This window comes from Trichomycterus rosablanca, chromosome 1 (genome assembly GCF_030014385.1).
Source record: "Trichomycterus rosablanca isolate fTriRos1 chromosome 1, fTriRos1.hap1, whole genome shotgun sequence".
NCBI classification, from domain to species: domain Eukaryota; kingdom Metazoa; phylum Chordata; class Actinopteri; order Siluriformes; family Trichomycteridae; genus Trichomycterus; species Trichomycterus rosablanca.
The window spans coordinates 43269387-43282405 of record NC_085988.1 but is presented as its reverse complement, the minus strand read 5'-3'; the positions used below and the strand labels follow the sequence as shown (position 1 = coordinate 43282405).

General features: G+C 40.6%; 1 protein-coding gene across 1 annotated transcript; it reads right to left on the bottom strand.

The window, feature by feature from the left end:
* Nucleotides 1–1270: 1270 nt before the first annotated feature.
* yars2 (tyrosyl-tRNA synthetase 2, mitochondrial) lies at nucleotides 1271–12695 on the bottom strand. The gene is made up of 6 exons (XM_063003186.1): nucleotides 11985–12695; nucleotides 10388–10464; nucleotides 8937–9104; nucleotides 7651–7806; nucleotides 5138–5308; nucleotides 1271–1806 (listed from the first exon to the last, which is right to left on the bottom strand). The coding sequence occupies exons 1-6, from the start codon at nucleotides 12693–12695 to the stop codon at nucleotides 1647–1649; spliced, it is 1443 nt and encodes a 480-aa protein (XP_062859256.1). The 3' UTR covers nucleotides 1271–1646.
* Between the last annotated feature and the right edge of the window lie 324 nt (nucleotides 12696–13019).

The window sequence follows — 13019 nt, the reverse complement described above, 5'->3', positions numbered from 1 at the left end:
TAACTCCCCAACACCTGCTGCACTCATGCAGCCCCAGACCATGGCATTCCCACCACCATGCTTGACTGTAGGCATGACACACTTATCTTTGTACTCCTCACCTGATTGCCGCCACACATGCTTGAGACCATCTGAACCAAACAAATTAATCTTGGTCTCATCAGACCATAGGACATGGTTCCAGTTATCCATGTCCTTTGTTGACATGTCTTCAGCAAACTGTTTGCGGGCTTTCTTGTGTAGAGACTTCAGAAGAGGCTTCCTTCTGGGGTGACAGCCATGCAGACCAATTTGATGTAGTGTGCGGCGTATGGTCTGAGCACTGACAGGCTGACCCACCACCTTTTCAATCTCTGCAGCAATGCTGACAGCACTTCTGCGCCTATCTTTCAAAAACAGCAGTTGGATGTGACGCTGAGCACGTGCACTCAGCTTCTTTGGATGACCAACGCAAGGTCTGTTCTGAGTGGACCCTGCTCTTTTAAAATGCTGGATGATCTTGGCCACTGTGCTGCAGCTCAGTTTCAGGGTGTTGGCAATCTTCTTGTAGCCTTGGCCATCTTCATGTAGCGCAACAATTCGTCTTTTAAGATCCTCAGAGAGTTCTTTGCCATGAGGTGCCATGTTGGAACTTTCAGTGACCAGTATGAGAGAGTGTGAGAGCTGTACTACTAAATTGAACACACCTGCTCCCTATGCACACCTGAGACCTAGTAACACTAACAAATCACATGACACTTTGGAGGGAAAATGACAAGCAGTGCTCAATTTGGACATTTAGGGGTGTAGTCTCTTAGGGGTGTACTCACTTTTGTTGCCGGTGGTTTAGACATTAATGGCTGTATATTGAGTTATTTTGAGGGAAGAATAAATTTACACTGTTATATAAGCTGCACACAGACTACTTTTCATTGTGTCAAAGTGTCATTTTGTCAGTGTTGTCCCATGAAAAGATATACTTAAATATCTGCAGAAATGTGAGGGGTGTACTCACTTTTGTGATACACTGTATATATATATATATATATATATATATATATACGTATATGTGTATATATAATATATAATAAATATATACACTTTTTGAAAATTCCCTATTCACTTTATGCAAGATGTGTTGCAAAAAAGAATCACCTGAAGGGAGAGGATATTTCTGAAAATAAGAAAGACATTAAAGAAAATCATTTTAAAAATGGTTAAGAATAACCTCTCTGAAGGCGAGTTGTTAAGGTGGGTGAATCCAAAAAAAACTTTAGTGGCATCTAGTGGAGAAGTCTGGTATCACGTTTATTTTAAAACCATCATCCAAAAATTGTAATAATTACTTGGAGCATAACGTTACTCAATCAATTAACCAAATACAATTTCTCAGACAACACTACAAACACACATCAACTCAAACAGTAAGTTGCTTCTTTACGTTTTGGTAGGAAATTCGATATAATCTTCTCTGTTCCTTGATAGATCCGCACAGGTCTCGGTGCCGCTTCTCCTGTCCTCCAGCTAGTGACCTTGCAAGCCCACAGATCAGGCCTTGCAATTCCATACACCTCAGGAATGAGGTGTACTAGGTGTCAGTGGCATGGAGTGTCAGTCTATGCCCAGTACAACTTCGGGTCTGTAAACTCCTGTTTTAAGGATGCCAATCACATACTGAGCCACTTAATAATGTAGAAGTTCTTTTTGCCCACTCGGATCAGACTGAGTCCATTAGACAGGATGTGCTGATCTGGTACCAGTACTTGCTCTGGGTTTGTTGCCCTCTGGTGGTTAATCCACACACCACCATCAGTTATCATCTGATACCTGAAACACAGAACAAATCACTGAGAAAATCATCGTATAAAGATCATACAGCCACGGTTCCACACACTTATTGACGGCTTCTTTGAAATGCATATCAGCACATGCCATGTTTGCTCAAACAATCAAACACTTTACACTGTAGATATAGAAGATTACTAAAGAAAAAAACAAAACAACCCCACTCTTTAATTTTATTTTTAAATTACCATGTACCACTGACCAGCTCTTACCATTTTGCTTTACAAGATCACCTCTGTGAACTTAGCATATGAAGCAAACTCTTTTAGCTTGTGTTACATTTGTGTTGGTTTGTGATGAAAGGTGAACTGTCAACCAAGTCTGAGTTTTTGTTAACGCTGGATGTTTTTTTTTTTCTCCAAGAAAGTTCATCCATTCATCCATCACTCAGTTCTTACCAGTTTTCCATAGCATGATGCTTTCCCACCATATTTTACTGTAGGAATGGTATTAGCCAGGTGATTCGCAGTGCATCTTTTTCAGACACAGTGCTTGCTGTTTTGCTCACAAAGTCTAATTTTTTTTATTTGCATGCTGTTTAGCAATGTCCAAGGTGGCTGTCATTAACTGTTTGCTTCTGTCTTACTGCTCTTCCACAAAAGGACGGATTTCTAAAGTGCTGCAGAGATAGTTGTCCATCTAGAAGATTCTCTGCGAAGAACTTTTGGTGCCCTTTTATAGTGATTGTTGGGCTTTTGGGCAAAAAGAGCATTAGTCAGATAGGTAAAAAAGAATCCAATTTGGCTGGACAGCCACCTCAAGAAATGTTGTGCCCAACTTCTTCCATTTTAAAATAATAATTAAGGCCACTAAACCTTAGATTTAATGTTACAGTGTATCACAAAAGTGAGTACACCCCTCACATTTCTTCAAATATTTCATTATATCTTTTCATGGGACAACACTATAGACATGAAACTTGGATATAACTTAGAGTAGTCAGTGTACAGCTTGTATAGCAGTGTAGATTTACTGTCTTCTGAAAATAACTCAACACACAGCCAATAATGTCTAAATAGCTGGCAACATAAGTGAGTACACCCCACAGTGAACATGTCCAAATTGTGCCCAAATGTGTCGTTGTCCCTCCCTGGTGTCATGTGTCAAGGTCCCAGGTGTAAATGGGGAGCAGGGCTGTTAAATTTGGTGTTTTGGGTACAATTCTCTCATACTGGCCACTGGATATTCAACATGGCACCTCATGTCAAAGAACTCTCTGAGGATGTGAGAAATAGAATTGTTGCTCTCCACAAAGATGGCCTGGGCTATAAGAAGATTGCTAACACCCTGAAACTGAGCTACAGCATGGTGGCCAAGATCATACAGCGGTTTTCCAGGACAGGTTCCACTCGGAACAGGCTTCGCCAGGGTCGACCAAAGAAGTTGAGTCCACGTGTTCGGCGTCATATCCAGAGGTTGGCTTTAAAAAATAGACACATGAGTGCTGCCAGCATTGCTGCAGAGGTTGAAGACGTGGGAGGTCAGCCTGTCAGTGCTCAGACCATACGCCGCACACTGCATCGACTCGGTCTGCATGGTCGTCATCCCAGAAGGAAGCTGACGCACAAGAAAGCCCTCAAACAGTTTGCTGAAGACAAGCAGTCCAAGAACATGGATTACTGGAATGCCCTGTGGTCTGACGAGACCAAGATAAACTTGTTTGGCTCAGATGGTGTCCAGCATGTGTGGCGGCGCCCTGGTGAGAAGTACCAAGACAACTGTATCTTGCCTACAGTCAAGCATGGTGGTGGTAGCATCATGGTCTTGGGCTGCATGAGTGTTGCTGGCACTGGGGAGCTGCGGTTCATTGAGGGAAACATGAATTCCAACATGTACTGTGACATTCTGAAACAGAGCATGATCCCCTCCCTTCGAAAACTGGGCCTCATGGCAGTTTTCCAACAGGATAACGACCCCAAACACAACCTCCAAGATGACAACTGCCTTGCTGAGGAAGCTGAAGGTAAAGTTGATGGACTAAACCCAATTGAGCACCTGTGGCGCATCCTCCAGTGGAAGGTGGAGGAGTTCAAGGTGTCTAACATCCACCAGCTCCGTGATGTCATAATGGAGGAGTGGAAGAGGATTCCAGTAGCAACCTGTGCATCTCTGGTGAATTCCATGCCCAGGAGGGTTAAGGCAGTGCTGGATAATAATGGTGGTCACACAAAATATTGACACTTTGGGCACAATTTGGACATGTTCACTGTGGGGTGTACTCACTTATGTTGCCAGCTATTTAGACATTAATGGCTGTGTGTTGAGTTATTTTCAGAAGACAGTAAATCTACACTGCTATACAAGTTGTACACTGACTACTCTAAGTTATATCCAAGTTTCATGTCTATAGTGTTGTCCCATGAAAAGATATAATAAAATATTTGCAGAAATGTGAGGGGTGTACTCACTTTTGTGATACACTGTATATCTTTGCCCTGATCTATGCCTTACCACAATTTTATTACATAGATGTACATACAGACAGTTCCATGGACTTAATGGCTTGGTTCTCATCTAGACTAACTGTGGTCTAAATTGTGGGCAGTTATAGACCCAGGTGTAAGAAACTCCAAACACATGTCTTCACATTGCCATTATGGGGGGTGAAGTGTAGACTGATGGCAATTATATCCATTGACAATCAAATCCACAACAAAAAATGCAAGTCAAGACGACTCAAAACTTGTGCTTATGCTTGCACAGTAACACTTTGTAGCTATTACAACTTCTACTCTTCCTGAAAGACATTCAAAAGGCTATTTTTTAAACAAGATTTGAGTTAAAACGTCAGGCACCGATAGTGAGCAAGAAGGCATGGCTTTTAGTAAAACTCAATGTATTTAGAAGGTGCATAATTTTTTTTTAATGTAATGTAAAATTTTATGCATGTAAGCAATTTTATTATTATCAAAACTGTTTGTTGTAAAGTCAATTCTCCTGGCGACCATATGAATAGTGTTTCTCCATGTTATCTTGTCTTCTGTATGGGTCTTCAGGCTTCTTAATAGTTTACTTATTATTCATCTTATTGTATCTATCTACTGTATCTTGTTGCTTGCAGTCATCTTTAATTTCAACCGTTCAAGCATAATGGTCTTTTCTATTGAATTGTTTATTTCCTTAATGTGTCAACGGTTGTGGCTTAACATCTCAACCTAATCATTAGGATGGGTGTTCCCATATTGTTGGTAATATGATCGTACTGCAATGTATTTATGTACTGTTGAAATCATAACTGACCGTTTGTGCGTGTTACTGTCTAATATGTGTCTAATATTAAAGAACTGCGGAGAATAATTAAATGGATAAATACCCTCTGGGTCCTTCAGGAATGGCCTGGATCCTGCTACAGGCATCCAGTACTGTGGTCCCTGGCTCCAGAAAGAACTCCTTAAACGGAGCTTCTCTGAACAACTCCTTTAGCTCATCATCATCCATCTGCTCCAGAGCCTCAGTGCTGCTGTGGTATAGTGCGTTGCTGCACCTGAAGACACACAGAGTTATACATAAGTTATACATAATCCACCATCTACTGTATCTGCAGCATTGTTTATGATTAACAGCTTGAAATTCTCACATTGTTTTATCAGCAATTTATCTTCTGGATACAACAAATGTTTTGTTATCTAATCAGGGAGGAAATAAAGCAGCAGCTATTCCATAATGACATGTTATAAAAAATAACCATCAAAAAGTGATAAAAATAAGCTATGGTTAAAAATTGCCATACATTCATTCAGTTTCAAAATGTATTGTTAATAAATGCTCATTTTTTAGGAGTCGGTGTGTCTCAGTGTACATTTCTAATACAATATTATTAAGGTAAGTCAAAATTGGAACAAGTCATGATGCTGCTTTCACAGTCGTAAGCAACCTAGCAGATAACCAGAAAAAGTATCACTCTCCCTGCAGTGCCACAAATAGCCATGTTATATACAGTGGGTTAGGAATGTATTCAATATAATTTTACCCATCAATATTCAACTAATCACCCATAATGACAAAGTGAAAATGTGGTTTTAGAGTTAAGGATCACTACAGAGTAGGTATTATTTGGGTGGTGGGTCTGTCTCAGCACTGCAGTGACACTGACATGGTGGTGGTGTGTTAGTGTGTGTTGTGCTGGTATGAGTAGATAACACACAGCAGCGCTGATGGAGTTTTTAAACACCTCACTGTCACTGCTGGACTGAGAATGGTCCACCAACCAAAAATATATCCAGCCAACAGCGCCCCGTGGGCAGCGTCCTGTGACCACTGATGAAGGTCTAGAAGATGACCAACTCGAACAGCAGCAATAGATGTGCGATCGTCTTTGACATTACATCTACAAGGTGGACCAACTAGGTAGGAGTGTCTAATAGAGTGGACAGTGAGTGGACACGGTATTTAAAAACTCCATCAGCGCTGCTGTGTCTGATCCACTCATACCAGCACAACGAACACTAACACACCACCATCATGTCAGTGTCACTGCAGTGCTGAGAATCATTCACCACCTAAATAATACCTGCTCTGTGGTGGTCCTGTGGTGGTCCTGAGCATTGAAGTACAGGGTAAAAACAGGCTAAAAAGGTATGTAAAGAAATAGATGGACTACAGTCAGTAATTGTAGAACTACAAAGTGCTTCTATATGGTAAGTGGAGCTGATAAAATGGACAGTGAGTGTAGAAACTGGTTTTAATGTTATGGCTGATCAGTGTAGGTTGGAAAGTCACACCTGAGTTTATAAGGGCGAAAAAAAAGTAATAAAAGCAAAACTGGTAGGGTTAGAGTTAAGTTCTATAGTTTAGTCTGCCAATGGACCATGTTCATGTCAGGAATGGTTGTGAAAAGAGTTTTATATGTTAAAAACATGTTGTAATTTTGCTGTATTTAGTAAAGATTGTTGACAATGTATGACTGTTATATGTGTGACTTCAGCTTTGTTATTAAAAGGAACTTTAGGGGTTCCTTTATGCTAAATATTTCCTTAATGGTGTTTGCTGTTGGGAACTGTTGTCTTTCATGGTCACATGTGATACAGAAATAGGTCACATGTTATGCAGTATTTTGGCAGCTTTGCCTCTTATTAACAACATAAGTCAGTCTGGCGTGTCCAATACGGCACTGTGTGTTCACCGTCTGGTCCCAGCTATATGAGATGGATTGTCATTGCCATTTTTTCTCCGTGATGGGATTTGCCTCATGTACTTTGTTGGTCTGGCATGTGGCACTTTCAAAAAGACTGTAACCTAATTGATGCCAAGGTACTGAATAAAAGTTCTAAATCATTCTGTAAACAAGAGATTCACTCTAAACATGTTTTCACTTTCACTTAAAAACTCATCTTTATAGGACTGCGTTCCATAGTTTATAGTTTTTATCTTAACCTCTGTACTCTTTTTATTCCTGGTCTCTTAATCTTTTTATTTTCTTATTTTTAAAGTTATTATTTTATTTTATTCCTTTTATACTTGATTCTCTGGCTTGTTGTGCTGTTCTGTGTTCCCTGTATTAATCTGTTATAATGTACCTTATTGGTTGTCATTTGTTTTTGCTCATATTTGAATTGTACAGTGTCCTTGGGTGACCTGAAAGGCGCTTATAAATAAAATTCTATTATTATTATTATTATTCATTGTGATTGCTTAAGTGTCTAAACCCACTGAAAATACAGTATACCAATCAGACAGATGAAGATCTTAAGGTGTACAGTTACTGCCCTTCAAGTATCTTTCACAATGAGATGCAGAATTTTGTGATTTAGAGCAGTGTGCAACAAAAAACCCCACCATGCCATAATGGCAAAGACATTTCATTCTATAATTGAGGAATAATGTTACCGCTTGGCACTCTCCAGTCCTTCCTTGCCATGCACCAGTTTGGTGACCTCAGCAGCAAGGCGTTTGTGTGCTGTCCTCTTGCCTGGATCTGCCCTCTGCTGTTCCATTACCTTCTCCACCTCAGTCAGCGGCAGAAAGGTGAACAGCTTCAGATGGCTAGAATTCATATTCTGATGGTTAGTGCTAATGCATAGCAATGCAACGTTATCTACAGTGGTCATGTTAAACATAGAGACTGTTGATAATATTTCCAGTATTATCATGTCCAAACAATTAAAATGCACACATCAATACTGGTTTGTACTGGTTTACCTCTGTGTACTATCAGCTTTCCTATGAACGACCCTAACTGTTACAATTTTGCAAGTAGATGTTTTGTCTTGCTTGATATGAAACAACTGTTTAACCCTCCTATTACCTTCAAATTTACTAACACTTTTTATGCTTGGGGTCAATTTGACCCCAGCAATTTAAATCTCCAGAAAATGATTATAATTAAAATTGTTACCCAAATTTATGTCACATACTTTTTGTTTGTTTATTGACCATCTAAATAGCCTTTTAAAAAATAAACAAATCATTATAAAAAAAATGTATATAAAAAAATTATAAAAAAAATTTTTTTATATGTTTTATACAGCTAAAACAGCCTGGGGTCAAATTGACCCCAAAGAACACAGATGCGTAGAACATGTGTACAGGACATTGAAAACATAACATCATGTTAATTTTATGTTTACCCAGTTGTCCCCATTAAATTAGGAAAAGTCATCAAATATGAAGCAAAAATGTAAAGACGTTAAACATTGAATGGGGTCAAATTGACCCCAAAGGTAATAGGAGGGTTAATAGTCTGTGATCACCAAAATCTGATTCTCCTCTTTATGCTGCACCATACATCAGCAAAAAAAAATGTTGTATTGCATTAATTCTTTATCGTATTGAATTTAATGCAGTGGGATTTAAAATATGGCCCTTGTATTGTCTCACAGTGGCAATGTCTTCAGTGGCAATTCCGTTTGATAAACGGTCTGCACATGTCCCACCTCTACAGCCAGCTTTGGTATGCTTGGTCCCTGGTCAATAAGGATAACCATTTTTAGCAGAGGTGCTTAGGTACAGCAGGGGTCACTTGGCAACGGAAACAACCACAAACTGTGAGATCAGGGATTTAAAAATGTACCCTACCATAGAGTACCATGGATGTATATGAGATTCTTGTGGAGTTTAAAACAGGAAGCACTTTATGGACTTCAGAACAAGTTTAAAGTGACTTTTTATCCTACCTCTCTATAACGCTGTCCGGTAGTCTGAGGAAGTACTGGTAAAATTCAAAGGGAGACGTTTTATCCCGGTTCAGCCACACAGCATTTCCTGCCGTCTTTCCGAGTTTATCTCCCACTGATGTGGTCAACAGTGGTAGTGTCAGTCCATAAACCTCTTCTCCTGACTTCCTGCAGGAAGAAACAACAATTAGCTCTGATAACATACAGGCTTTACTGCAAGTACCTTACAATCCTGCTCTGATTTTACTTTAATGGATGTAAAAGTTCAGTTTTAAATAGGAAAAACAAATAGAGAAAGGAAGTCCTGTCCTTCAGCGAGATTAGAAGGACATTTTAAGCATCTGTCAGAAACCTTTTTGCCATTGATATTAAGACAGATTGTTACTCAATAAAAGGTTTTAACAAAGCTAAACTTCAAATAAATTATTAGTCAGCTGACAAGAGATAGATGTGGTAATTCCAGTCAGTCATGAGCAAAATGCAAAATCACTTTTTTCCTACACTTAAAGGAATCTAATGTACTTTTAAAATAAACAAACGATTGTATTTACATTCACATATTTAACACAAAGATATACAATTTTCTGTAGCATGTTTTAATTTTTAATCTTTTGCTAAATCGTTTTCTAGTAGGTGTTCTTATTGACTAGCTTTACCCTAAATATGATTACCTTCCAACGTTTGTTTAGCAACTGCCAAAATAAATGACTGATACGTTGTCCTTCTTGTGTTCTGCATCACCAAAATGTGCTATAAGCCCCATGAGACAAGTTATGGGAACCCGTTTGAACTTTGATGGTCTACAGTGGTCAGACCATGAAATGTCCGACAATGGTTGAAAGAGCCAACCATGACCAAGACTTCCAAGTACTACCCTGGCCCCATTATTCCATAGACTTGAACCAAAATGAGCATCTGTGGGACCACCCTGGTCGTCGTGTTCGCTCCCCCCACAAACCCTCCAGCTGTCTGTGCTGCACACGGCGGTTACTCTGGATATTAGCTGGTGGTCATAATAATGTGACTTGACTGTGTATATTAGTTTTTGGATATTTACTGACCCTGAATGATGTGATTATCAAATGTCCAATATAAAACCAACTTTACAGCAATCTATTTTTTCAGTATTTGCTCTCAGCATCCTGTGGTGAATGGCGTCACAGCCTTACCTTAAGTGAACTTTTCCTACTAAGGTACAATACAATTAGTTTTAGAGTGAGATGTGTAGCATATTGTACTGTAGAGTAGTGTGTAATGGAAAAGTAGCTGATCTCATCTAAATTGATCTAATCTAAAACAAATTAATCTAATCTAAAACAAATAGAAAATGTCAATAACCTGGTACTGCCAGATGCTTGAAATAACCCTGTAAATGCATGGAAGAGGGACAGAGAGTAACACCATGGGGTTGTTTTATTCTTTGTTAATTTTTATATGCCTTAATTACTTACTTGTGAATGAACTCATGTCCTGACATCAGGTTCCCAAGCTGATCTGTTCCACCCAGCTGGATCCTGCATCCATGCATCTAGGGTTAGGGATAAATGATATGACAATGATACAATATTGTTAGGTGTAGTAACCCTACGTATGTACAATGTTTACAGCAATAGTTTCAATGTGTTTTTGTTAACAATGTGACATACAACTACGGAGCTGACACAAAAGTAAAGGAAATTAATTCAAAGTACCAAAAAGGCAATGGGTATAGGAACATTTCCAAGACCTTGAACATTCCTAAAAATATCAGCGTGAGCATTATCCAAAAATTACTAACTGATAATGCAGCAGCAAACCTTCCTGGCTGTGGGTGAAAGCCCAACATTTTATCCAGAGGCCTTTGCCATCTTACCAGAGCAACAAGAAAAAACAGCTTTACTGCAAAACTCCTATGACTTAATGCATGCTGGGAAAAATGTGTCAATGGCAACCATAAAAGAATCAATTAACAACCGCAGACTTTAAAGCTGAAAGAAATTTGAAAGAATTGGGATATGACTGGGAAGCTTTGGGACAAAGTTCTATGAAGTGATGAATCAAAACTAGAACTGCTTGGCCATGTGGATCAGCAGTGAGTCAGGATCACCAGAAGAATACTTTGCCCACATAAAAGAATGGGAGTGGGTCAGTGTTTTGTGAGGATGTTTTCAGTTGCAGGAACTGGCAATCTTTTTTTTGCATTTCCCCCCCAATCTAGTCGTATCCAATCACCCCACTGATGTCAATCTCCACTTTGGTTGAGGAGAGCCGAGACTAACACACGCCCCCCTCCGACACGAGTGCAGTAGCCGACTGCATCTTTTCTCCTACATGAGGCGAGTTCATATGCGGATCAGCTTTGTGTACAGAAAGCCACACCCTGATCAACGCATTATCCCTTGTCTCTGTGCAGGTGCCATCAATCAGCCAGCTGAGATTGTAATTGCATAAGTTATGTGGTCCCCTCCGGCACCCTGCCCTTGAACAACAGCCTGTCGTTGTTCATGTAGGCGCCCAGCCTGCCAGATGGCAGAGCTGGGTTTCGAACTGACGAGTTCGAAATGTCAGCTCTGGTGTGCTAGCGTGTTTTACCACTGTGCCACCTGAGTGCCTGGAACTGGCAATCTTGACCATGTGACTGGCATCACGGATTCACCAAATTACCAAGGCATTTTGAAGGTGAAGCTTGGTGAAAATGGGACTTTCCAGCAAAACAAGGATCCCAAGCACACTTCCAAGTCAACCAAAGCTTGGTTAAGGAATCCTTGGTCCTGGAATATCCTGGGGTGGCCTTCTCAGTCCAGATTAAAATCCCAGAGAAAATCATTTGTCAGGCTTAAAGAAAGCATCAGGTGACTAGATGCTTGTTAGTACTTACTGAAATCTCTGACTAGAGATTATCAAAGCAAAAAGATGTTTCACCAAGTACTGAGGCTTGAATATTAGCACACATTGACATTTTTCAAAACAACTAGATGATTTTTTTTACTGAATATCAAACTTATGGTTTATTAAAATGGATTACATGCATCAATAAATATTCTGTGGAAGGGGTTGAATACTTCCTACCTGGTTGAGGTAATAGAAGTCAAAGGCCTGGAAGAGCTGGTAGGAGAACTCAGTCAGGCTCATACCCTCGGCACTCTTTAACCTTGACTGCACACTGTGCCTACTGAGCAGGGTGCCCATACGGAAATACCGTCCTGTTTCAGCCAGAAACTCCACCACGTTCCAGTCCCTGTACCAACTCGCATTGTTCAGGACGCGCATGCTACCCAGTTTGTGAGGATCGCTGCAGAAATACAGCTCATGATTGGTAAAGATTTGGTGCAGGCTGTCCAGTACAGACCTCGCATTGCTCTCCACTACAGATGAGGACAAACGATCTCTTTCCTTGTTCTTGCCACTCGGGTCACCGATCCTCGCCGTGGCTCCTCCGATCAGGGCGATAACGTGGTGTCCGGCGTTGCGAAAGTGCAGCAGGCCGATGAGGGGCAGCAGGTGACCGGCGTGCAGGCTGTCAGAGGTCGGGTCGAACCCGCAGTACACCGTCTGAGGGGCAGACTGAAGCAGCTGTGGGAGACGTACCTGCGCCGCGTCTTGAGGAAAAGAATCCTTTATTAAGCCTCGTTTGTGCAGCAGTGACAAAAATCCATTTCGGCTCTTTGGGGATGTGTGAAACGCAGCCCTCGGAAACCAAAACTGGGATGTATGTTTATGAATAGAAATAGATTTTGCTAGGCACTCTCGGCACAGGTGGCGACCACAGGACGCCGCCATGTTGGGACTGACGTAAAGAAGTACTGCTCAGTACTGCTCCCTGCTGGATAAAGTGATGTCATTTCAGCTCATTTCAGTGAATCATTTTAAACGACTCAGTTCACAGTTCCTGTGTGCTAGCGTGTTTTACCACTGTGCCACCTGAGTGCCTGGAACTGGCAATCTTGACCATGTGACTGGCATCATGGATTCACCAAATTACCAAGGCATTTTGAAGGGGATTCTTGGTGAAAGTTGGACTTTCTAGCAAAACAAGGATCCCAAGCACACTTCCAAGTCAGCCAAAGCTTGGTTAAGGAATCCTTGGTCCTGGAATATCCTGGG